The sequence below is a fragment of the Phymastichus coffea genome, unplaced genomic scaffold (genome assembly GCF_024137745.1).
Source record: "Phymastichus coffea isolate CEN01 unplaced genomic scaffold, Cenicafe_Pcof_1.1 PCOF00114, whole genome shotgun sequence".
NCBI lineage: Eukaryota > Metazoa > Arthropoda > Insecta > Hymenoptera > Eulophidae > Phymastichus > Phymastichus coffea.
This window is the reverse complement of record NW_026706925.1, coordinates 626,984-653,671: the sequence shown is the minus strand read 5'-3', so window position 1 is coordinate 653,671 and position 26,688 is coordinate 626,984. Positions and strand designations below refer to the sequence as shown.

The window sequence follows — 26,688 nt, the reverse complement described above, 5'->3', positions numbered from 1 at the left end:
CTAGTTACTAATACCAACAGTCGCAACAGATGATTAAATGTCGCTAACTATGAGTAAACAATATTCAGTTTGTTAACTTCAAAATTATTTTACCGTTAACATCATTGTTATTTTTTATTGCATGTTTCTTACCTACTTAATAGCACCACAATAGCACAATTATTAAAAAATAACAATCGCGTCGATGTTAAACAAGAAGTTATTTCGTATCTTGCTGCTTTTATGCTATAGCATAAACAAACTGTATTTTGTTTGCACAGTTAGTGACATTTAATCATCTGTTGCGACTGTTGGTATTAGTAACTAGAAATACAAATTTCTAGTGATTACACTGGAATCGTATGATTCGTCCGCATCGTAAGCAAGCGTACGGACGTATGTATGCATGTACGTGACCGGGGCCTAAAGATTCAATACGATTATTTAATTCTAGTATAAAAGGAGGTAAGATCAAATTACAGGTTCCTCGTAATCACTTTTTAGTTCACGCAATCGTGTTTACACTAGATAAAACAGAAATTTATCGATACCTAACTTATCTATATATAGTTTTATTAATTTTCAAATAAACTTAAAGGAAACGGTCTAAATGGTCATTATGGTATCGCCATAGCACAGTAAGAAATTTATTAAATAATAATAGTTTTTGTTGATCATAAAATAAAAATTTTAATAATATTTTACATCGTTGAACATGCAATAATCTATCCGTTGTTCAAGTCTAGTCTGACTTAACTTGAGCTCGGATCCACGTGCACGGTTCGTTGGTTAAGTCACTCGGGAACTAACTTGACTACGATTTTCTGTCGGTGAATAGTATTTAGTGAAAATGATTCACCTGCTTGACATTCCTACTTCCTTATCAAGTTATGCATGTTCATAATCCCAGTAGACGAGCCAATACGTGCAACAAATACTGCTGCGACTATTTCCCCTAACCTTTAGCTATAGGTCAATACGGTTTTATATTTTTAATTAGATAGATAATTGATCTACTTGCGAGTGCATGTTGGGTACCGTTAGTTCATTTCATGAAATAATGATTGGTTCATTTATACATATTTTTAAGGACTGTGAAGATAGCCCCCGGGTTTTTATGGGAAATTGTTAGCCAAAAAAGGAAAACGGCATTAATTGCTCTATGTGCCCCTGATGTACGTGGTAATTTCCCATTTACGATTAATCAACGGGAAATAGGAGAAAATCGCATTTTTCGTTTACCTACTCACTAGCTGATTTCTCCAGAATTTATTATTCGATTTTTACGGTTCAGGTTTTAAAATTAAGATTATAATTTCCTACGCCATCCCCCGTATTTACATTAATGCTAAATATTAATTTTAAATAAAAATTCATAATAACATTGATGCCTCGAATGGCGGGAAAACTGTTTCATTCCGTATTTTTACGTTCTAATCAGGGACAATTAGAGCAATTAATGCCGTTTTCCCTTTTTGGCTGACAATTTCCCATGAAAACCCGGGGGCTATCTTCGTAGTCCTTTTTTTTTTGTCAATTTTTCTAATATTTTAACCTGATTTAAACTTGGGTGCTAGGTATAGCATTTAAAATTTAATTTGCTTGTTGTAAGAGGTAATTTGTGTACGAACAAACAAATATCATTCACAAAATTTATTGTTTAAATAATGAACTATGGAATGGCGGAATGATACAATTATTTTTTCGAATAACTTAAAAAATGTAGGTGTTGTCTTTTAAAACCTGAGCTGATCTTCTGTTAGCAAGCGACGCAAGCGACCAAGCGTCTGTCTATAGTCTATGTAATATTCGTTGTTTATGGAGTCTTAAGTTGGTTAATAGCACTGTAAACTGTTGTATTATTTTTTAAGGGTGGAGTAAATATTGATGGTAATTAATTTATAGATAGGGATTGGAGTTGATTTTCTTTCATATTACAAGGCTTTCAGATTAGTGAATTAGATTTTTTAAGGGATTCTGTGAAAGAAGGTGCAAAATCGCTTGATTTCTGCAAAACGTTTATGTCTATAGACAGGTACTTTTTGATCTTTTAATTTTATTAATTGAAGTGTATCTTGGGATGCTATATTTAAGATAGTCAATAGTTACGTATTCAATATCTTCTAACTAGAAGCCGCAATCACACCTGAAGATTTCTTAATATTTTTCCGGTTAGAGTAGTGATTAGATCTGAATTTATTTGTTTTGAAATTTTTTATCCATGGGTGTGTTTTATCTTTAGAAAAGAAACTTCTGAAGTATTTAATGGCTTTGAATTTTCCTTATTTTTCATTATAATCTTTAGCTTCAGAGTTGTATATTATTTTTTTGTATTTTTCAAACATAGCTGATTAAAAGAATTTAATTCTCAATCCTGTTCCATGTTATTGCTCATTAAACTAATTTGTCAGTATGTTCATTATCATAGATGTTTTTATGCACTGGAATTTACCACAGTTTGAGTTAAATGTTTTTTTTTGTTTTAGTTTGGTCACCAATTTTTCTTTAAAATCAAGTACAATATAATTAGTATTTTCGGCTTTTAGTGGACTGTTCCGATGGCAGAAAGTAAGTACATTTTGGGAATCTGAAGATTATGGCATTTGGAATTTTATTTTTCTGTATTATCTCTATGGTTTTATTTATATAATGGTTGCTTCAGTTGTGAAAATTGAGGTATCACTATTTTTTATTTTAACCATTTATTGTAAATTGAGCCTAAGACAAAAAAGAGAAAGACAGACACTGCCAAATTCGTTTATCTTTGAGTCATCTGTGTAAAATACTGTGATATTAATTTTATTAATCAAATTTATTTTTGAATGTTTGTTATATTATTTTTTATTTTAATTTGAATTAGAGCTTATCCTGTAAAAAATTCTTATATTATAATTGACAAAATGAAATTTATTTTTTATTTAATTATTTTGTTATTTGGCTTTTAATTAACAAAATAATAGAAAATCTTTTATCTAAATAATTATTAGGCTTTAATAAGCTTTTGTTTTGCAAAAATAATATATTTAAAAATAATTAAAATTTTCAAATAATTTTTTAAGTTAATCTAATGAAAATAATATTGAGTTATAATATGGGTTGTCAAAGTTGTTTGATTTATTTTAGAGTTATAGTCTGTTATTTGTAGATTTGCAGTGATAACTGTATAGTAGAAGTACTGTGCTTAATATTGGATTTATAGTTGTAAAATATATGTGTGTGTGTCTGTGTAATTTTGAAAAACATAAACAATGGAAATTTGTTTCTTACCTCATTTAATGATGTGTTGTTCTGTGCTACTAACATTAGAAAATATAATTTGCTTATAAGATTATTGCCCATGGATGCTAATTTAATTAAATTTATTTCTTAAGTACTCTCCTTTAATTGGTGAGGGTAATTCATAAATTCTGCAGACATGACATTTATTGGAATGGATTATCTATATCCTAAGGTTAACAGTAAGGCTTAATTTTGAATTTTCTAGATTTTTTTGTAAAGTTTTGGTTTTTAATTTTTATTAGGTAAATATTATATTTGAGGGTACATTTATTAAGTGATTAATATACATTTAAAAGTACTTGAGTTAACTCCTAAATTCCTCTTAAAACTTTAATTATATTTAATAGTTTCATGGTTTTAGTAATGAAGTAATTTACATGGGCATCCCAATTTAGATTTAAATCTAACCATAGTCCTAGGTATTAAACTGATTGTATATTGCTAACAAATGTGTTTTGAATTTTTAAACAGTATTTATTGAATTTTAATTTGAGAGTTTTATGAAAAATGATGAGCTGAGATTTGTATAAAGGTCATTTCATATCATTATTCGGGAAGAATTCGTCGATTTTATCTTTCAACTTTTCTACATAGTTATGTCAATTAATTTTTTTAGTTTCTAATGTATATTTTAATGTTTACGGACATCTTTCAATCGTTTTTAAGATTTCAATTGATATTAAGAAGTGATCACTGACGAGTTTTTAATCTTTTTTAATCCATTTTGAATTAAGATATGGGTTGCTTAAGACCATTGAAATGTCTATTATCGATTCTATTTGACTGTATTTATAAATCTTTATTCTTTTCATGGAACCATTGTTTAGCACGATTAATCTGAGTTTTGTATATGGTCATTCAAGATTTTTTTGGTTTCACAGCATTTGTAAAATTGTTCCATATGAAGCTATAAGCATTAAAGTCTCTACCAATGATTTTATAGCTGTGTAGTCGATCAAATAAATTTCTCTTGTTTTGTAGAAGACAAGTCAGATTTTGCTAGTTGCTAATGCTTGCTTCAATGTATGTACATTTTTCTTCATATAAGATGGCTTTTTCTAACATATATGTAGACACCATTGTACTCTGTGGCCTCATAACTTAATGGCAACTTTTGGCAAAAGCTGGATATTGGAATCTGACATGTGGAGGGGTTAAGCTATGCTATCTGTATTAAAGTTTGACTTTGTCTTGCACTATGACCGGTCCATGTTAAACCCTACTAATCCAGTATCATAATCCTATCTTTCCCATTTGTCTTGTACATAGCGAAGATGACGTTCGTGTTGCAATTATATAGTCGACTGTAATCTGCTGGTCGTCCCCATGAATTAGCTTTCTGTTCATCTGAGCGTCAGTGCACATGTATTTACTATGTCGTGGTCGGGTGTTTCTTCTAGCCGTCTGTTATCAGCGAATACAAATAAATTTATTTGTATTTACATCATTGCTTATCTGTGTTCGTATAATCGTATCTATACTCTATTATACGTACAGGTGAGATTACCCTTAAACAAGCATTATAATAGTTAAAATAAAATAGAACTTCATTTTGCATTTTTCGAATACTTTCACAACGATGAATACGAGATTTATTTGGTTGTAATGATTTATATTTTAATAAAAATACGACTTCTTAACTTATAAAATATAACGTTAAATGTGCTAAAATATACTTATAATAATGCAATACTTGTATTAAGCACTCATTACCGTTAAAATTAATTATATAGGCAATATGGAACAAGATCAGGAATCTAAGAACGGAGTGGAGAGTGGTTTTAAGGAGATGTCAGCGGCACTGGACGATGTGCGTAACCAAGAAATTGAGATGAAAAACCATGTACATCAACCAGCAGAAATGCACGAGATAGAGAGAAAACGTTGGCATGAAGAATGTCAAAAAATGCACAAAGAGCGTGACCGTCTGTTGAAGCAAGGAGCTGAAAAACCAAAACCTAAAGTCGCTGGATTACGCATGTCGTCACGCGTGATCGGCAGCTCGAAAACTTCTAGTTCGGCCAGCCATACTGGAAATCGCATGAGAAATTTTAACGAATTTCCAGGTATAATCGCAATTAAATTAAATTATCAAAAATTTAAAGACAAATTTACAAACTAAAATAGTAATCATACGTCCCAAAAATTATTCATACTTGAGAAATTTTTTAGATGGTTTCAAGAAAAAATTATTGGAAATGGTACGTCAAAAGCATCATATACTTGCAACCAGTCTTCAAAGGCAAAGACAAGCTCTGGAAAACGATGATGCTGCAAGAATCTTAAATGGTCTATCTATATCTGAACGGAGTGACCAACCACGTCCAGTAATTTTCCCACAACCTAAGGATAGAGGTCTCAAATTATTATATTATTTAACCGTTTATTTATCAATATTTTTAAATAATTTGAGCGACTTATTAGCGAATATTTCTCATTTTAGAACGATTAAGAAAAAAAGTTGAAGCAAATCTAATTGAAAACGAAAATCTTACTATACGTCGACGATTGCAACAACAACTCTCATCAGTATTACACGCTCAAACCTGTCAAAGTAGGAAAACGGAAAATACGGGTATCGCCGCATTATGCTACGTACCATTTTGTTCCGTTACTAATAAGCTTCTCGAGCATATAAGAACGTGTACTTTTGTTACGAAATGTCCAACGCCTATGTGTAGCTTAACTCGCGAGGCGTTGGAGCATTACAAAAATTGTACGACAGACAGTTGTGATATCTGTCACCCCGCCAAACGAGAATCAATTGCATCGCAAGAGCAGTTACTTAAGTTCATGGAAATGGTTTGCAAAAGATTGACCGATGATAATTCCGTGGAGACACCGAGTGTATCCAACATTCTAATTCCTCGGGTTAATCCTATATTGAACCCGGATCCTACTGGGATGCCGAGTTTACCAAAAATATCTTCTCCAATTCTTCCTGGCACTGAATTAATACCTATACAGAGGGCGAGGATGACACATGTACCTGTTCCAATTATGATCAATCCTACAAGATTATGTTCGCAAACGCCTGGTGCAATAAGTTTGTCACCTTTCTATGATCTTCCCTCTATCTCAATTAGACCTACAGAGACTCAAACAGAGGAGGCTTCTGCGGAAACAATGATGGAAGGTTCTGATGAACATAAATAAATTGCATTTTAGTTTGAACGATTTAGGATTATTCATACATATATATCTATATGTATGTATATAGATATATGTATTCTTAGCTTCATGACGTTTTTTATTACGTAAAAGTCTAGTTTTTACCTGTATATATGTACAAGGTCTACACAGCCGATAGTTTTTTATTCAGCATTAAATAGTTTATGAATATATTGTACAATTCTACAACAATAATTGTATTTTCTGAATAATAGAAAACGTTTATAAATTGATGAATTGCACTATCGAGTTTTATTACTCTGCATAAATATTCCGTCGTATCATAAGATTTTAAAACAAACAAATATCAAACATAGCTGATATTTCAATTAACATGATTTAATTTGAAAAGCTAAAAGATCACCGTAATAATCAATCGATATCACTAGAACCTATATTTTCAGTTAGCTTCACTCACAGAAACGAGGCCGCATCGTGAGAAAATTCACAGTGTTGAAGTCAATAAAGTTACGGACTTTTCGGGACGATATTGTGGTTGCACAGTTTTACATTTGATGTTAGATTTCGAAACGTCTGTTGATACTAGCTGGTGAGTAGATATAGTAAAATTGTTAAAACACAGATCAGATTTAAGACTCAAAATTTTTATGGCAACACGTCACTGCATGTTGCCGTTAAGCATGAATTTATGGAGCCAATTCGAAGGTAATATTTTCAAGGAAGTAGAAGGTTAAAAAGAGCTTATCAAACATTTCAAATTTTTATGTAGGTGAAAGGAAATCTTAAATCATCGAATTTTAACCATTCATTTCTTTTAGCATTAAATGTCAATTTAATATACTATTTTAATTTGCTTTTGAAAATAATTTAACAGTAAATTTTAAAATAATTGGTTAAATTTGTTTGAAAATAGATGAATAAGTGATTTTTAAATAATGGTGTTCAAACATTTACAGTATTGGAGTTGCCCTTAATATAACCAATCTGCGCGATAAAACAATTTTCGAAGTATTATTAAAGTCTAAAAATTAAAATATTGAAAACAAAATACTTCCTTCCTTCAGAACACTTGTTGCATAAGCAGTTGCAATCCATTTACGGACCAAGGTTATCTTGGAAAAGTTACCCTCTAGTTAAAGAATTATGTAGTTCTCGAAATTGATGATACGGATACTGCTATTTAAAACTTTATTCCTTCAAGTATGTCACTAGTAGAGAATTACGCTGATTTGATAGAAGCATTAATAAAACGAGATTGTGGTGTTGATCATCAAGATAATTGAGGTAAATTTGTTGCTTTTCGTATTAATAAGACAATGTTCTTGAATTTTCGAAGGTGACAACAACTATATTCGATATTTCGGAACTTTTTATTTATAAATGATCAAGAGCCGTTGATAAAACGATAAATGCCAAAAAGCTTACTGATATTATACGATATATCAAGGCAAGTAAGGCGATAACCAGATTTGACGAAAATATGAAGAAAAGCAAAACATACGAAAACCGCATCATCCAAGCTAACCGGTTATGACTATATTTGTCCAATTTAGTAGTTTGGGAATAATAACTGAAGTCTCAAATCAATTAATATGATACAATTTTTTTTTGGAATTTCCCGAGTTACTTGGTATACGAATATTACAATATAGAACGTCAACAAATAGTAAATCAAAAGTTTTTGCAGAGTAAATAGTGTTAGCATTTTGAAAATCTCAATTGAAATGAAGCGTCCTTATCTTATAATTAATAAGTCTTTATAGATAACATTATTTCTATATGAATTCAACATGATTGGTTTAAAATTTATTTGTTTGCGTATAAAATTTATAGAAACAATTGAGCAAATTTTGATTATTTCAATCGAGCAATAATACATGTACAACAAATTGCATAGAAAAATTGCGCGTGGTTTTTGTTAACAATTGCAAATGATTATGTTTGCAGAAAAAACATCAAAACTCCGTGCCAATACTTTTTATCGACAAACTGGCAGTTGTCAATTTTTCATAGATAAAACCGAAATTAAGTTGTATTGTTGATCGAGTTTCGTATTTTTACTAACGAAGCCTGGACAAGCTTTGCAACGTCAACAAGTATTCTCAGATTCCTATCCATTAACGACGATCCCTCGTATTTGGTTGCTAAAAATAACAACGTAATAGTAAAAAGATTATCACTGGTAACGTCAACAAAAAAATCCGCTGAGTTATTCATCGCATGGATATGGAACCAATGATGCAGTATGAATCGAATAAATTTTTCAGAAAGCTTCCAGCTGGCAAAATAAGTCTAGGATTACTACCGTTTGTTCACTCAACATACGTCGATCGTACTTAACAAACTTCATGTAACAACTGATATGAGCTTAGCCAGTCCAATACTCGGCTAATTCAAACAGCATTGCCCCTTCAGTTGATTACCTATTTAACGTGTGCAGGATACTAAGGATTCGTCATATTAAGCTTTAAACTAGCCCCCAGGGCTTTCAAATTACGCTTCAAAGACTGTGTTAGACGTGATTCAACTGCTTCTAGGTATTCCGTTGTTGAGACCAATATATAGGCAAATGACTGAAAAGATTATTAGGACGGATTATTCTATTATCGATAAAACTATCAATCGATTTAGTTATTGTTACGTTAGCTGACCTACATGAACAGGATGCCAGTTCACGCAATTCCTACCATCAAAATTGTACTTTTGACAACGATATCATCAACAAGATTAACGAGCAAATAATTTCGAAAGTTGATATGCCTGAAGGCTTTGCGGCAAAATTTTCTCGAAACACAAGAAAGGCTAATTACAACAATTTCGTTCGACAATTCAAGGATCGCCGTTGTTCTGTTTATTGTGTTGGTAGCAGCCTTTGTCGGTGAAATCTATGTTCATTATTAAATTCATCAAGTAATTTGTTTGTCGTATTCTTTTGTAAGTTGGTATAAATATATAGCGCATGTGCCATAGGGGAATAGCTGCAACTAGTCTTCCGAAAGCGAAATGAACTGGCCGTTTGTTTATTCCTTCGATGTACGAACTAATCCTTAGTCATAAACGGCGCAGTTGTCTATCCGCTAAGTCGTTCATTACAATGCTGGATTCTGCCGTTTGTCTAATTAAATTCAGTCGATTAGAAGAATGCAATTATTATTTTGTAATGCAAATATTATTTTAAAACTGTAACCAAAACTTTAAGAAAATGCTAAATCATTATCAGTACACATCGCACATGTCCCTCCTAGACATCAACTATGTCCGATATGTTGTTGGATTTAAATTTCAAACAGCTTATCCTTGTATTTTTCCATTTGCCCTATAACATATACACAAGTTATACAAATTACTGTACACTGTATAGTATTATACTTTTCAAAGCTCATTAATTTTAGCTTGAATACATTCATATACGTTTGAAAATTTAGTAATATTGTATGCGAATTAATTTTAATAAATGTATACCCACCGGCAATTGCACGAACGTTTTGAATTTGACTACTGAACTCAAAATAAATACAGATTAAAAATTATCAATTACCAATCTATCTCTTTATTTTTATTATGTAATAATATCAAGAATGAAATCTCTGTTGATAATTTTGAAATCAGTTTTTACTTTGTCTTCGGCAGTCAAAGAATTAAAAACGTCAGTGGAGAATCCATTGCCGGTGGGTATACATCTATATAAAATGATTCATATTGATTTTCTTTATCCATAATCGTCATTGTAATTTGAATTTTAATAGTCTTTCTTTTATTGTCACCCTCCCCCCCCTCAATGTATCTCGTCATTACACTTACGTTACACATTTTTCGAGAATGGAGACATCTGTTGGTATAGGAATCATAGACTCTAAGTAAATATTTATGTAACGCCTACGGTATTTCTCGCCAAATGTAGCGTCAGTTCGTTTGCTATGCCATTTTCTTTCTGAGCGTTACTGTGTAATTATTATTTATATTTATTTTTGCGGTTTGCGCTTTTGCTTGCATTCCTTACTTTTTCATCCTTTTGTGTTATGTTATTCATTGCTATCGTTTTTTGCTCTTAATTTTTACGAGCTTTGTTTATAATTATTTCTGCTAACGTAATCGTTTCTTTTGCTACTTGATAATAAAATATTTACTATGCTTACTGTCATTAATTCTCACACTATACTAGCTATGTTTATCTGCTTAGTTTTTGTTATGTTTGTGATTGCGTTATTGTCTGTTTCTTTTATGTTGTATATAACATGTACTTTTACAGCCATGACGTTATTATTTTTTAAACATGATAGTACAAAAAATTATTATCGATATTTTTCTGTAAACATGTTACTGTAGGCGCATTACTGACAAATTTCAAAACAAAATAACTTATCAGCCGATTCAACCGTTTTCAACAAGTTTTTTATGATATCGAAAAGAATTGACCTCACTATTTATTTCGTGACATAATTGAAAATTTCATAATTTTTAGATTACTGTGGCATTTGTATTTCATTTTTTCTAACTTAATGGAAAGAGTCCTAACTATATAGGAAAACCAGCATTATGATAAAAATATTTATGTTTTTTAACATCATTTTAGGTATAAAAAAATCTTCCTAAAATTAATGACATAATTAGTCATTCGCAAATTTGATATTTTTATTCATTTGTTGAAAATGTTCTTAATATATAATAAACAAATTCTAACTTTAATTACATTTTTATTTTAAAAAAATAAATATTTGACCAATTCTACTCGTATTAGAATAAGATAATTCGTTGTAAGAATAAAAACATTAATTTTCTTCGAATCTTCGACTAAAAATATATGTTTTCAGAAGGATTTGTCACAAGAACTAAAAATTAAAAAATAATATTTAGGGCCAATGTTGTAACTTTCAGGTATGCGAGCAATTTCATGAAAAAAAAATGCCATCATTTAACGCCGGTTTTTTCGAATGTTCAAATAGGGCTCTCATTGAATGCTTAAAATGCAATAGCCCTTTATTTTTTATCATTTTATGAAGATGTGTCTCACTTTAACATAATTTTAGCTAACGCTGCCGTTCCTCGTAACACTTTTTATTAAGAGAAAATAGAGTTTATTCATGAATATTGTAAAAGTATCAACATGATGTTGAACTAAAAAAATGTGTAAAAAAATATTTCGATAAGATTGTCGATGTAGTTTACAATATATGGCTGCGTTGACTACGATCGTAACAGTGTTATTTCTGGCTATAGAATTCAATTTTATGAATTATTAACAATTGTTAACATACATATAAATATAAATTTGATTGTAATTAAGAACTCTTAATGTATATTTATATATATGTTATATTTTTTAATATTGTGTTAACATTATTTTGACTAATGATTAAAACTACCATTCGAAAATGGCGGGTCACTGCTGTAGACTAGCGCCACTATCTTCAGAAAGTCGAAGAGAAATATGTGCATATTCAATGATTCAATATCATTCAATGTACGTATATTTTTCGGGGCTACGGCCGATCTCAAATGATACTCCTTATAGTTTCCCATGCTACATATAAGAACTGAATATTACTTTCTAACAATTTTAATAGTGCCGTGTTAGCTCAATTCGTAAGATGTTCACGCTTCTGAACCAATGCTAAATAATCCAATAACCAATGCTGCGCAAGTGACTTGGGGCTTGAGTTCGATTCTCCATTACTGAAAAACTTTTTCGGGAGTAATTATTTTTTAGATAGTACTAATTCGAGCTGCGTGGCCAAGTGCTAGAGTTCCGCGTTTGCGTCCAAACCTGCTGACTCCAGTAAGCGGTGCGGTTGGGTTGGGTTCGAGTTGACATCATTGAATTCACTTCGGTAAAATCAGGGATTTTCTCTCACATCAGATCTACCTGCCATCATGGCAATATCCTCAAATTTCGCAATCTGTGTGAACGTTCTCAGCTCCATTATTAATCTGTCATCAAAACATTGGTTAGAACCTTTGAGTTGGTAACCGTAATTCTCAATTCCTATCTACAAATTTTAGCTAGATAGCTATATGAAGTGGAGTCCTCATTTTAAAGTAAAAATCCGGATTTAAAATAAATGTATTTTCTTATGAAAAAATTTAGATATGTTTCTGAATGGAAGAATTTCAAGTTTCTACGTAAAGAAATTAATTATCTTCCGTTATTATTCTAATTAGATAAAACAGTTAGACCGAAAAATTTTTTTTCATAATTAAAAATTACATTAAAACATTTTAATGGATTCTACAGATGTAGCACTTGAAAAATCTATTATAAGACATTATTTTTATGTAGAGAAACATTATTAAAAAAAATTAAAAACCAAAAAGTCATTGAAAGTGCCCTATTCTCCTCTATATAAAATTAAAAAATCGTGAATATTTTTGATTTAAAAACTATCAACTGCGTTTTGTTAATTTATAACATTTAATTTTATCGCATTTTTAAAACAATTCTCACCGACATAAAGAGATATAGCTAAACTTAAGATCGCATTTTATGATTCATTCTCGTACATCCCACGCATATACACATATATACGCGCTTATTTATAAAAAATTGCGTCACATTTGATAGCAAGATAATTACAAAGAAACTAACTCATTAATTGATTTTTGCATAACCACGTGATTTGTTATTTAAATCTCATTGAATGATACACCTAAATTCATTAAATTGCAATCGGCTTACAATTTTGACGACATAAATTAAGTTAACAGTTTTGACAACCGCAGTGCTCCACTTCTTTCACTCGGTAGAGTCGAGGTATACATTTTTTTGGTTATCATAACAAAATTGTTTATTTACAAAATGAAAAAATTGCTTGTGCATATCTTATTTAAATTTTGTTTGTACGTAATTCCACATATGTAATTACGATATGAGTAATGTTAACTCAAATATTAAATATTAATAATAACAATTAAATGAGGGTTATTCCGAAATCATTGAAAACGTTACTATTGATTTTGTAGGTTCCATTGTATGAGTCAACCCGCACTACTTACCGTACTCCATCACTGCTCCATACCTTTCAAACAAAAAAACAATATTTTGGCACATATATAATTTTGATTTGCGAACTTTCACCGACAGGTGTGCGTCATTCGCTTTGTGCATATAAGACATCTATCCGTCTCTTTCTGTCTGCAAGAAACGCAAATTAAGCAGGAGGGAGGAGAGCGGGAAAAGCCAGACTGTGAAGAGAGAACAGCGAGTTGCTGAACGTGGTGGTGTGTGTAATTGTGAGCGCGCAGCAGTAGCTTGACGACAAGAGACACACAAGACTGGAAGAGAACAGAAGAGGCGAATTGGAGAAAAAGGGAGGCATTGTGTTGCGTCAGGTATTGACACCCTCTTACGCTGCTCCCGGATCATTGTAAGTAGATTTTAACTTGTGTTTCGTTGCGACACACCAATTGCGCGCCTTATACGTTACTAATGTCGTATGCATTGTTGGAAATTCGCAGATTTCAGCAGCTGTGGGACGGTAAAACGCGAGACAAGAAAGTGGTGTCCGTGGCAACACGCCATCACACTTTCATATACGCATAGGCACACACACAGTCGCATCACGTGGTGGCTCTTGTTTTCGCATTGCATGTGCGTCTGCAGGCATATACAGGTTAGAATTTCAAAAGGAAGTGGTGTGTGTGGTAGAGGCTCAGACCAGAGCTCTGTCTGTCGTGGTGCCGGATTATCTGTCAGCAGCAGCGAAAATGTCGAGCCGTAAGCATACTACTCAAAGCAGCAATAGTCCTCCAGGTGGGGTGCCTGGCCTCAAACAGATCGATCTCGATCAAATCTGGGGCGACCTCAAAGAGGGTATCGAGCAAGTTTACAAACGTCAGAGTATGGCCAAACCTCGCTACATTTGCCTGTACACTCATGTTTACAACTATTGCACGAGCGTCCACCAGCAGGCCAACTCTAGGCAACCGACCAAGAAGGATAAAGGTGTCAACGGTGGTGCTCAATTGGTCGGGTTAGAGCTGTACAAAAGGCTGAGCAAGTTCCTTAAGGATTATCTTGTAAACTTGCTACAAAAGGGAGTCGATTTGATGCATGAGGATGTACTCTACTTCTACACAAATCAGTGGGAGGAGTACCAGTTCAGCAGTAAGGTACTCAACGGCGTTTGCGCTTATCTCAATCGCCACTGGGTTCGACGAGAGTGCGAGGAAGGACGTAAAGGCATCTACGAAATTTATCAGTTGGCCTTGGTCACCTGGCGAGATCAGATGTTTAAGCATCTCAATAGACAAGTCACCAATTCATGCCTCAAGCTCATAGAGCGAGAAAGAAATGGTGAAACTATAAACAATCGATTGATCAGTGGTGTAGTTAATTGTTATGTCGAGTTGGGACTTAACGAGGAGGATCCTGGTGCTAAAGGACAGACACTTAGTGTCTATAAGGATGCTTTCGAGAATCACTTCCTAGAGGACACCGATAGGTTTTACACAAATGAAAGCACAGAGTTTCTTCGACACAATCCTGTCACCGAATACATGAAGAAAGTTGAGCAAAGGCTGTACGAGGAGGAGAAGCGCGTTCAAACTTATCTCCACCAAGCCACTCATGATAGGCTGGCAAAGACTTGTGAGAGGGTACTCATTGAAAAGCACTTGGATATTCTTTATGGAGATTTTGAGAACCTGCTGGATTCTGATAAGAATGATGATCTTGGAAGAATGTACACACTTGTGGCCAAAGTGCCTAATGGCCTAGGTGAAATGAGAAATCTTTTGGAAAACTACATTACCACCCAAGGACTTTCAGCTATCGACAAGTGTGGCAATGATGCTGCCAATGATCCTAAAACTTATGTGAATACCATCTTAGATGTTCACAAAAAATATAACAGAATGGTATTGGCTTCTTTTAATAATGACAGTGGTTTTGTAGCTTCTTTGGACAAAGCTTGTGGCAAGTTCATCAATACAAATGCTGTAACTAAATCAGCATTTAGCACAACTAAATCGCCAGAGTTACTGGCCAAATACTGTGACCTTTTACTTAAGAAGAGCAGCAAGAATCCAGAGGAAGCGGAATTAGAGGATACTCTAAACCAGGTTATGATTGTTTTCAAATACATTGAAGACAAAGATGTTTATCAGAAATTCTACAGTAAAATGCTTGCCAAGAGATTAGTTCAACAGATTTCTGCTAGTGATGATGCAGAAGCTTCTATGATCTCAAAGCTCAAGCAGGCTTGTGGTTTCGAGTACACATCAAAACTACAAAGAATGTTTCAAGATATTGGAGTTTCAAAGGACTTGAATGAAGCTTTTAAAAGACATCTTTTAAACTCAGCTGAACCTCTGGATTTAGATTTCAGCATACATGTCTTGTCATCTGGCTCTTGGCCTTTTCAACAATCTAATTCATTTGCCCTGCCAAAAGAATTAGAGCGATCGGTTCATAGATTTACAACCTTTTACAGTTCACAGCACAATGGAAGAAAATTGAATTGGCTGTATCAATTGTCAAAGGGTGAAATTATTACAAATTGTTTCAAAAACCGATACTCCTTCCAGGCTTCAACTTTCCAAATGGCTGTTCTACTACAATATAATCTGTCAACTACATGGACATTGCAGCATTTGCATGAATCAACACAAATTAAAATGGATGTGCTTCAACAAGTTGTTGAGATTTTGTTGAAAGCTAAACTTCTCGTTATGAGAAATTGTGAAACTGAATTAGACCCATCAACCCCATTAGATCTTTTTGTTGGTTACAAAAATAAGAAATTGAGAGTGAACATTAATGTACCAATCAAGGCAGAAGTAAAGGTTGAGCAGGAAACCATGCACAAACACATTGAAGAAGATAGGAAACTTCTGATACAAGCTGCGATTGTAAGGATCATGAAAATGCGGAAAACTTCGAAGCACCAACAACTAGTTGCTGAAGTTTTGAATCAACTAAGCTCGAGGTTCAAACCTAAGGTCCCAATCATCAAGAAATGTATAGATATTCTTATTGAGAAGGAATACTTGGAGCGTGCTGATGGTCATAAGGATACATACAACTATTTGGCGTGATGTGATTTCGAATAACGACACAAGAGTCATGAGCATAAACCAAAAGTGATCATATTCAATAATTATTTATCAACATGAAAGTGTTTATTTATGAAAAAAAGCAATTTACATTTTTGGCTGAGTGCCTTTGTGTCGTGTTCTTTTTCAAAGTTGTATTTAGGACTGATTTATCATAATGAGTTTGAAGGAAATCATGTAGTTATATCACAAAAACCAGATTTAGTAATTTACTTTTATAATTTATAGTATTTCTTTTTGCATTCTACTTAACAAAATCCATAATTTGATCATTATTCTTTTTTACTCACGCTTCAAACACAAAATATTCTTTGACTGACTATGTTAAGGAAGTATTAATAACTTTATTAGTTTTATTATAAAATTGTGGATCATTACATCGGATTTTTATTTTCAATATTTCGTTTTTTCCATGGGCATTACATCAGGTCAGATGAGGTATTTAACTTAAATTAGCGCAATGAACGTGATATAAACTTAGCAAAAAGAAATGTTCCTCGTCTATTTTCTTACTTTTGTAATCCCAAACTCGTCTTAGATAGTAATAACGATGTAAGTTATGACGTAAATGTTGGAAAAAAATAAATTCTTGAAGATATTTTTTAATTATCTGTTGTTCTGTGATTTACCGGCCAATTGAATTTATTTGAATTACATACAAATATACTCATTGTTAATAAATATTAGAACATTTTTGTCAAAGTAAAGCAATAACGAAAAATATTCCAAGTGAATTTTTCTACGATCTATAAAATGAAAATCTATCAACACAAAATTAAATTAAAAAAAAATATATTCTATTGGCATAGAATTTTCTTACCATTGCTTAAGTTTATTGGTTTTAAGATTTTTTCCTAGTTGAAAAACTTATTATCATTTCAAAGTGATTAGTAAAAATATTGAATTTATTTATTATTAAAAATGAAAAAGGAAATGTTTTGTACCTGTCAAAGATCAAATGTAAATGTAAAAACAAATCTGTTTCATTTTCTTATTTTATACAAATTATATGTTGATGCAAAATTATACTAAAAGATCAAAAATAATAATTCATTTCTATTTAAACAAGCAGGTGAAACAAAGTTCAAATAAAGTTTCGTCCTTGTTTTTGTTGCACATGATATTTACGTTGAGCGTATAAAATTACGTTAATTTTATACACTCGATAAACTAAATTACGAACAGACAAAAATAAAAACAGAATAATTTGATTATTCACAAAATAGCAATAAAATTTCTGCCTGCTATCTAAGAACCTTGTATAGTACAACCTGCGCACATGCTCACAATGTCACTTAGTTTGGCAGATTCGCTTGAAAACGCAGCTACGTTAAAAAAAAAATTAACAAAATATACTTCGCTCTTTTTTACACGCGCCTTGAGCGCTAATTTTTCGCACTCGGTGAACAGAAACGGAATAATTGCAGACTTCTAAAGCCCTGGAGTCTCCCGAATGATGAGATATTACGAGCAGTTTGATAGGTTTGAGTAATCTATACGAATTGTTGCAACCCGTTAAAGATACACTCTTGCCTAACATTAATTTGAATGCGGAGGGACGTGCTACGTGATCGTCGAGCTATTTCTCTCTCAAGAATGACGTCAAGGGCCGTTTGAGGCCCGCTTTCACTTTTCGAAGACGGCTTACCGCTCTTATCTCTCTCTCTCTCTACAAATATTTCTTTTGTCAGGCAGTAGTTAACAATCTAAGTTACCTGTACTTCACGATATAAAAATTGGTTATTGAATATTACATAAAAATTATTCATGGATTTATCCAGTTAGCTTTTGATATACGTCGTTAAGCAAACAAATATAAATATATTTTATTACCTATATTACATCCGTCTTACGGAATTTATTGATGGACTGTTGTTACCAATTATGATTTATATTTTAGAACAAATGAGAAAAAAAATTGAAAATAGTAACATTTCAAATTACTTTTACTGTGAAAATCTATTCCCGATTGATGGGATGATTAGTTTTACGAGGCTTTAGTCATCTTAACTAAACGAATACCTAGACCGATTAAAAAATTTTGGGATTCGACGAAAATTCAATTGAGATTCGACTATTTCTAATGGAACTAAAAAAGATAATTTTACTTTTTTTTAATTTGTTTTAAAATAATTTATGTTATTTTAAAGGCCAGATAGTTCTGTACAAAGCGCTTCATTGTAGTACTTACAATGTCGTCGTTCAATAGAGGCGCAAACATCAAATTAATCGATGTAAATAATAAATCAACATGTCGCATCAAAAATAAGGAGCGAAACGAAGGTGCGTTGTAACATTGTTGAAGCTGGTTTATTGTATTTCTACAAATTGCTAACTATTAGATTAAAAATGAGCAGCGCGGCCTACGACACCAAGCTAAACGCAACATTGTCCCGAGAAGTCTGCAAATTTGAAAAAACACGTACGCCTTTGTCAGTTCGCTTTCCGTCATCACGTATAATATCTTATCCGAGACGATGAATTATTTCCGTTGGATACTCGCATCTTTCCTCGCAATGCTATGGATCTAATTTTTATAAGGAATATTGGTCTTCTTCGTACGCGTATCCAGAGTTTGCGGCACTGTGACAGATGCAATGCAGGAACATTTTCATCGGATCACAGTTAAGAGACAGCTCAAAATCCAAAGCCTGCCTTGCATTTCTTAAGATTGGAACCAATTCTATAAACGTTGAGGAACTAAGATTTAAAATACTCTACCGTAGCAACGCCACAGCAGTTCCACTGCGTTGACAGCGTATCACTTGTACATGAATTTGTTAAAGAGAAAAACCTTTTAGCAGAACTGGTGCATCTCTGTTTAATATGAACTTCTCGAAACCTCTTACTTGAAATAATTCGTTGTGTTTATTCAGTTAAAAATGAAATATAGCTTTGAAGAATTTCGAACAACAAACGGTGACGTAGATTGAATGTTACGATTTGTAAATTTTTGCGCTCGTTTGTCCCAATAAATAACTTCAAAGTACTGATAAACTTATAGCCATAGTTCAATCCTTGATGTGATTTTGGCTCAACGATATGAACACCTTAAGATTCTCTAATGTACAGGAAGCGTTGACGACTCGTTGAGTGCGCCGTGATATGTATATACATGCGTGTTTACGTTCAGTGCTTATACGCTTAAGTGTAATTCAGCATTGTTTGCAGCCGTTCAAAAGTTAGTTAGTGGATTCAACAAGATTGTTTATATTCACTGTTAAATTTCCATATTTTCGGTTAGTTAGAACGACAAATATTAGCATCTTCCTGCGAATAAGTAGAAAAGCAAATAAGAATCGTCGAAAAAGAGGTGAGAATGAATTTTTAAGGCTAGATTTTGAATGTCGTTAACTAATGTATTTGCGATTGTCAATGCAAACATCATACTTGATCGATAAATTAATGAACTTTCTCGATATAAAATGTGTACATCGTAATTAAATGATTGTACTGTTCGAATGTTGAGTGAGAAACAAATTAAACTGTTTTCCATGTGGAATGTAAGATTCGTTTATGAAATAAGTGTTATATTGAAGCAATCCTTAATGCGTGGTATATGTAAATAAGGGAAGGCTAAAAATTTGAAGTAAAAACTTTTTGTAGATCATAGGAATCACTGATACTCCAGTGTGACGGAAGTACGAAGAGTATAAAATTGATCGAACGTTCATTTCGTTGAATTGTACAGCAGAAATATTATAAAATCAATGTACCGTGCTGTTTCTCACTTTTCATATACATCTGCTTGGCAGAAGGTTTGTACTTTGTTCAAGCAAGAGCACGCAGCTGTAATCCCTTTGTTCGAGGATAGCCTCGTATGTGGGACTTTTACAAGTAGTTTTTTATCTCGTAAATATCTCGCAAATAAGAATATCGATTGTTCCACGAATTGTTACGAAAACATTGTTAAACAAGTGATGCAGAGAAAATAAGAAGAATACATTCCATCAGGGTAGTTTCAATTTGACCACGTTTTAGAAATCTATTTTAGCCGTCGACGTGATCGGGCTGAGGTGATCGGGGTCAATAACGAATAATTACGTACATGATTTTGACACTCGCACCCGCGTGAGTTGCGACATAATCACAAACAATGGAGGCGTTACGGATGTTAATAATGTTCACAGAGACATTATTTTTCAGAAACTGAAAAATCTCCGACGAAAAATCTGAAATGGCAACGGACAACAATAATTTGAAGACTGTGGCCCAGATCTACAGCATTCTTCAAGACAAGCCGGCCGATAAAAGCGTAGCCATAAAGAAGGTATTGCGAAACGAGTTCGACATCAACTACACAGTGCCGAAGAGTAAATGCAAACTGGCCAAGGTCGCCGAACGCACGGTCCTCGATTTCGCGCTGGACACGCGCGATTTGGAGATCTTCCAAATGCTAATCAAGCACGGCGCGGACTTTACCGCTTTAGACGGAAACGGCTCCACGATTCTGCATCGAATAGCCATGGAAAGCTTCGCGAAGAAAGGCAATTCTTACGAAATGAAAGGGAAACAGCGGCATCCGTTTGCCGATTCGGTTCTGTCGGCGCACGTCGAACAGAAGAGAACGGTGAATCCCAAGAATCCAGAGGGGATCTCGCACTTTCACATAGCGTGCATGTTCAATCACGCCCGCGCCGTGCAGTTCTTCCTGGAGCAGTACGCGTGCGTCGACCAGGCTATCGACGATGCATCCGACTTTCTTCCCGGCTACGCTCCGATGCACGTGGCCGCTAAATATTCGGCCTTCGAGGCAGCGAGCCTGCTTTTGAAGTACAATGCGGCCTTGAAACCGCAAAACGCCAACGGCAGCTACCCTCTGTTTCTGCTCGTCGAGCGAAACAGAGAAATATTAGATTGGAAACGCATTCAGAAGAGAGCCTTGTGCGCGCAGTTGAAAGAAGAGCTCGCGAGCAACGAAAAAATGATCAGGCTATTGCTCCAGGAGAGCGTCACCGGCGACATAGGACTGTCGGTTCGTCAGGTAGCCTGCACTTTGCGAGACACCCACGTGCTCGAGCAAACTTTAGAGAGGCCCGATAGCATGGACTTCCCGGTTAGCGAGTACGCGTCTATGTGGCCGGGATACACGGCCCTTCATTTTGCAGCGATATTCAACGTCAGCGCGCTGAGATTGCTTCTGATCGACGGAGGTGACATCTTGGCCAAAGACGCCAAGGGAGTGTCCACTTTAGATTTGTGCGTGCAAAGGTACAGCCCAAAAGTTCTACACTCCATCTTAACGATCGTGCCCAGGATTACAAGAATCACCTTCATGAGTAGTGAGATGAAACTGATCGATCTGATACTTGCCATGTCGGAGGTGGCCGGGCTCAGCTCTTTTTTAATGAATTATATGGACAACGCGTATGCGCGTCTGCCTTTCGGTTCACCGGTGTGGCCAGGATTCACGACTCTGCACTTGGCAGTCCTTTTTTCCGACAGAATTAAAAACTACGAAGATATTTATAAAGATACCGATTATCCAAAACCGAGCACGCCACTCGAGCCCCACGAAGAGAAAGAGTATTATCAAAGGGTCCAATTATGCCTGGCGATGGGTAGCAGCGTGAACCAAATCAATGACAGCGAGTTGACGCCACTGCACCTGGCCTTCCGACTGCCCAACTGGCACATCGTCGACTTATTGTTGATGGAGTGCGAGAAACTCAGCGACGTTACGGATTACGACGAGATCTCTCACTTGCATATCGCCTGCACTACCAGCCACATTGAACTGATCGAAAATATGCTCAAGACTGAAACCAACGTGAATAAGCCCATATTGTCCCCCATAAAGTATCGATTTTCCGATAAAGAATTGACGCCCAATATGCTTCACATCGTCCCTGGCTCGACTTGTCTGCACATTGCTACGGCAACTGGCAACGCGGAGCTCGTAGGCGTGCTCATGGAATACGGCGCTGATCCGTTCGCCCAGGATGCGCATGACATGACACCCATACATCACATCCTTCTGAGCGGAAGCCAAATCTTCAACTATGGCATACTTTCGGAAAAGTTCTGCGACGATCGAATAACTGCTTTCGGGTTAAGCCATCTTCAAGTCGCTTGCTTCATGGGCCACATCGAAGCTGTCGAGGAGTTGCTTGACAACGGAGCGAATATCGAATCGAGAATAGATTTTAAGGAGGTTAACTTAAATCCAGCCTTCGAGGCATTAAAACCCTACGACGGTTACACGCCCCTGCGGTTTGCGTGGAAAGGGGGCCATATCTACATAGTCAGAGTGTTGATTGAACATGGAGCGGATATATTTTCCAAGTCAAATGATGGATCTATTCCTTTCTACGAGTCCTTGGCAGGCCCATTCGAAATGGAAAATTTAGGCGGTTTAGATCGGTTGAATAATAGCGACGACCAGAATCAGCTCAAGGATGTCAGCTCTAAAGACGATATGACGGACGTTATTGACACCTGTCCAAGTCTGTTCGCTCTAAACTTAATGGGCATAAGGAAAATAGAAGAAAAGTCGAGAGATGCCGCGGGGGTAACAAGTCTGCACATCGCTTGTTTGGGCATAAGAACGAAACAGGTTATCAAGCTGCTGAGGGAGGCAGCTGATCCAAATGCACGAATTCACAGCGATTCCCCGATTTGGCCTGGCGCCACGCCTCTCCATGCTCTTCTGGCTCTGCGCTTTGCGGACGAGAAGCGCGAAAGCTTCCGCGAAGTGTATCGACAAATTCAGATAATTGGAAGGGCACTTTTGAAGCACGGAGCTTGCGTTACGGTGGGAGACAACCAAGGAGATACGCCGATCCACAAAGCTTTCAAGCTTATGTGGTCCTATTGTAAGTTCAACTATGGAACATCGTGCTTGGTCGTTCCAAACGGAGTCGTCTCCAGGCAAAATTATCGCCAAATTCAATTCAAATATACTTTGAGCTTCATTTAAAATTCCTGCCCGATGCACTATTAGCAACTTGAAGTTGGAAAATAAGAGAAACTATTAATTGTTTCTCAAGTATCGCTGACAGCATATACGTTGCATTGATCGATCAACAATTGTGCAATAGAGTTGTGTATCGAACAGCAGGCTGCGATCCAATTACTATTTTCACCACGACGAATGCTGTGGATGTGGTTTCCTTCGGTTATAGTGCTTCTACGCCAGTTGTTTTCAAGTGTACTTAGAAACTCTTGATTTTGCAATTGATTTCATAATTTGCTTATTAGGCTCTGTTTAACGCGTCGTTTCACTGCATCAGGAAAGTATCGTCGAACGCAGCCGAATCCACTTACTTTTGCAATTGACTTTTCTTATTACGTTTGGAGATTCACCTCGTTCCATTCGTCGATGGCTTATCAACACTTTCTCTATTCGCTTGTCTTTGCTTTTTTTCTTTCAGCGGACGTATTGAAGCTCGGACTTCATGCCCTTAATTGGATAGTAATTGGGCACACAGATTTTAGCGTGAATCCTGCAAACAAGACTGGCATTTCCCACTTCGACATCGCTTGCATGAGCGGTGCAAAGGAAGTCGTGGAAAATTTCTTGAAGCGCGGCGTTCGTATCAACGCTCGCATGGGCTATTTCAATAGATATTACGGAGGTTTCACGGCACTCCATCTGGCCTCGCTTTACAAAGACGATTCTATGGTCGACTTCTTGTTGAAACGCGAGGCCGATTGCCATGCCGTTGATTTTCTCGACAACACTCCGCTCCATACCGCGGCGATGCGCTGTCGACTTGGCGCCGTTACAGATCGACCGTACAACGAAACCATCTACGCAATTTTACTCAAGTACGCTATCCACTCGAATTTTCACGCGATCTAAAGTAGCTGTACTTAAGCATTTCTTTTGAATGCGACTTGCCTAGTCGAAATAAACATTTTCTAAGTATTGATTATTCTTCAGAGCTGGAGCTGACGCCAACGTAAGCAATTTGTGGGCTGAGACCCCATTGGCCGTGCTGCTGAGGATGAATATGATAACGCCCAATACTCTTCAGTACTTCAGTCAAAGTAAACCTTGTTGCGTTAATTTATTCAATTTTGAAAACGAAGAAGGACTGCTAGGCAGAGTTTTATGCTACCAATCGACCTATTACCGCAGAGTAGAAAATGTTTACCTTTATCAGACAGTAGTTACAAATTCTCAATTGAACAAGGCAGACGAAAAGGGGCGTACTGTTATTCACAATGTTGTTTCTATTAAAACATCTCCGAACAAGGATCTTCAAATTGGCTCTGCCAAAATGTATACGGATATCATTCACGGATTCATCAAGTCAGCATTTGACATAGATGCTCAAGATAACAGAGGTAATTTATTATCTTTAATGTTAACAACACGCTTATTTTTGTACGCTGAAAGAACAACAAATATGAAACAATGAAATTATCATCAGTTTTATCGAAATCTTATCATTTTCTTTGGCATGAAAGTAATCAAGCGAGTAGTTTTTTCAGATGGATTTGACGGTTGTATTATCAGACTTTCCTTATGGTCGTAGCCAAAGAAATTTTTAGCCAAAAAACCCGGTTAATTATTTTCTATTAACTTAAGAATTTGTCGTCGAGTACGAATTAAACTGAAACTGCGCGATCCGAGCAATTTTAAAGCTCACCTATTATAAACGCTATTGTTGTCTCAACCCATTTGGAAGTTAACCCATCTTGTTCTCAGGTGAAACAGCTCTGCACAAGGCAGTCCGTTTCAGTAATTATAATGCCGTCGTTGGACTCCTGAATAACGGCGCAGACATCGACGTGATCGATGCGAATAACAAGCCAGCATTTTCTTACTGCATCGAAAATAAGGAACAAAACGTGGATGTGCGTAGGAACATTCTCGAGGCGTGTTTGTTGCACGTCTACAAATTGCAGATTGCTGGAATAGAAGTGAACAGCGCGAACGAGAATATCGCTGCGCGAATTCGGGAAGAGCCGATTTTTTACAGCAACCATATGCAACGCTGCAGCCAGGAGTTGGACAATTTGAAAAGTCACGTCATTTCCAATTCGTATTCCGTCACCTTATACGATTTATTATCCAAGTCAACGATTTATTATCGTACGTTTCGCATTCTTAGCGATACTATCGAGAAAATGATGGTGACGAACATCCGTCTTATTCGTATAACGTACCCGGAGTTTACAGGCCTATTACAGATGCAGTACAGATACGTTATCCTTAGATTACAGCTGCTGGAGCCCTCAAGGGCTGCCTTGAATTTACTGTCAAGATATGTCTTGCCTCTCGTAAGTACGGAAAGTATTACCCAATTATTGAGGACCGTTGAGTTGAAACAATTGATCAAAGCAACGCAATAGCAGCACGTGCGAGAGTCATGTTAAACGTCTCTTACAACTATCAGAGAATGTTACTCATTCCGCTGGCGGCAATCAGTCCATACAATAATCTGCCATTTTGTTGAACAACTTTTAGATCAACAAATAAATCCATTTTTCTTTTGCGTGTCTATTGATAATAATTACTTATTATATGAACCGCGCTGCGGAGAGAAATTTCATGTCGGATGGCTTCTTGCAAATTAGTGGACACCGAGAATGTGTTCGCTTATTACATGATTATTATGAGTCATCACGCAGTCATCGCGTCTTTCAACGCGCAAAAAATAAAAATGTGTTCTTTTGAATATTATCATAATCACTTCAATGTTAATTAACGTTTAATAATAAAAATATGATAGAATGCATATTTATTGCCTTTCTTCCTCACGCCATTAGCTTTGCAGTAATTAATTATCTCTAGTGAAACAGAAACGACTAACGATGAAGTGAGATTTGCCCGATCGATTTGAAAGACCTCGTCATTGACGTCAAGAAAGAATTATCAATGAGGCATACTCGTATTTCGTTGATAGCAAAAAAAAGCAGTCGGTCCCGAAGCAATGTAGCCTTTGCTTTCATTCCGATGCAAATTGCATATCAGCAGAAGCGCAGCGTTTTCCAGTCTCAGAAAATCAGCGGCGGCAGCGTTGTAATGCGTTTCGCCGGCGCATCGTAGCACGTAGCGCGAGCGTCTTTCGCTCAGCTCGTGCTATTCGCAGTTTGCCTCGGTTACGAAACTGATGCTTCGCAAATGATAATCATTGCAGACAGGTAGTCAGTAAACAATCGAGAGACATCGGTCCGCGCGACTCCTTGGTCAAACGCCATTTGCACCTTGCCGAGCACTTTGGCTTTTGTTCGTTGGCTACGTATGTTTATATGTCGTCACTGACTCATTCTGATGCGTGATGCAGCAGAGTAACT

General features: G+C 35.4%; 3 protein-coding genes and 1 long non-coding RNA gene across 11 annotated transcripts; 3 read left to right on the top strand and 1 right to left on the bottom strand.

Moving 5' to 3' along the window:
- Positions 1–381: 381 nt before the first annotated feature.
- On the top strand, positions 382–6,653 carry LOC131670712 (uncharacterized). 8 transcript variants are annotated; one of them, XM_058946542.1, is made up of 5 exons: positions 425–444; positions 2,466–2,547; positions 4,992–5,324; positions 5,431–5,613; positions 5,702–6,653. In XM_058946542.1, exons 2-5 carry the CDS (start codon positions 2,538–2,540, stop codon positions 6,412–6,414), a joined length of 1,239 nt encoding a protein of 412 aa, XP_058802525.1. In that variant the 5' UTR covers positions 425–444; positions 2,466–2,537; the 3' UTR covers positions 6,415–6,653. The 8 variants fall into 8 exon arrangements, with proteins under 8 accessions (XP_058802529.1, XP_058802525.1, XP_058802523.1 ...); XM_058946540.1 differs by lacking the exon at positions 425–444 and adding an exon at positions 478–617; XM_058946539.1 differs by lacking the exon at positions 425–444 and adding an exon at positions 1,809–2,014.
- Positions 6,654–11,962: 5,309 nt separating this feature from the next.
- LOC131670697 (uncharacterized) lies at positions 11,963–13,483 on the bottom strand. Its single transcript, XR_009302468.1, has 3 exons — positions 13,381–13,483; positions 12,155–12,318; positions 11,963–12,071 (listed from the first exon to the last, which is right to left on the bottom strand). It is a non-coding gene; the product is annotated as an uncharacterized LOC131670697 (long non-coding RNA).
- A 127-nt stretch (positions 13,484–13,610) lies between these two features.
- Positions 13,611–17,042, top strand: LOC131670696 (cullin-1-like). The gene is made up of 2 exons (XM_058946516.1): positions 13,611–13,751; positions 13,843–17,042. Exon 2 carries the CDS (start codon positions 14,092–14,094, stop codon positions 16,420–16,422), a length of 2,331 nt encoding a protein of 776 aa, XP_058802499.1. The 5' UTR covers positions 13,611–13,751; positions 13,843–14,091; the 3' UTR covers positions 16,423–17,042.
- A 2,543-nt stretch (positions 17,043–19,585) lies between these two features.
- On the top strand, positions 19,586–26,120 carry LOC131670695 (ankyrin-3-like). The gene is made up of 5 exons (XM_058946515.1): positions 19,586–19,753; positions 20,587–23,255; positions 23,814–24,210; positions 24,326–24,732; positions 25,097–26,120. The coding sequence occupies exons 2-5, from the start codon at positions 20,618–20,620 to the stop codon at positions 25,741–25,743; spliced, it is 4,089 nt and encodes a 1,362-aa protein (XP_058802498.1). The 5' UTR covers positions 19,586–19,753; positions 20,587–20,617; the 3' UTR covers positions 25,744–26,120.
- The last annotated feature ends 568 nt before the right edge of the window (positions 26,121–26,688 follow it).

Excerpts from the sequence above, each read along its gene's own strand:
- LOC131670712 (XM_058946542.1), top strand. Across the intron at positions 5,325-5,430 it reads AAATTTTAACGAATTTCCAG|ATGGTTTCAAGAAAAAATTA; the intron begins GTATAATCGCAA and ends GAAATTTTTTAG. Across the intron at positions 5,614-5,701 it reads CCCACAACCTAAGGATAGAG|AACGATTAAGAAAAAAAGTT; the intron begins GTCTCAAATTAT and ends TTCTCATTTTAG.
- LOC131670696 (XM_058946516.1), top strand. The coding sequence starts at position 14,092 with ATGTCGAGCCGTAAGCATACTACTCAAAGCAGCAATAGTCCTCCAGGT.
- LOC131670695 (XM_058946515.1), top strand. The coding sequence starts at position 20,618 with ATGGCAACGGACAACAATAATTTGAAGACTGTGGCCCAGATCTACAGC. Across the intron at positions 23,256-23,813 it reads CAAGCTTATGTGGTCCTATT|CGGACGTATTGAAGCTCGGA; the intron begins GTAAGTTCAACT and ends TTTTTCTTTCAG. Across the intron at positions 24,733-25,096 it reads AGATGCTCAAGATAACAGAG|GTGAAACAGCTCTGCACAAG; the intron begins GTAATTTATTAT and ends TCTTGTTCTCAG.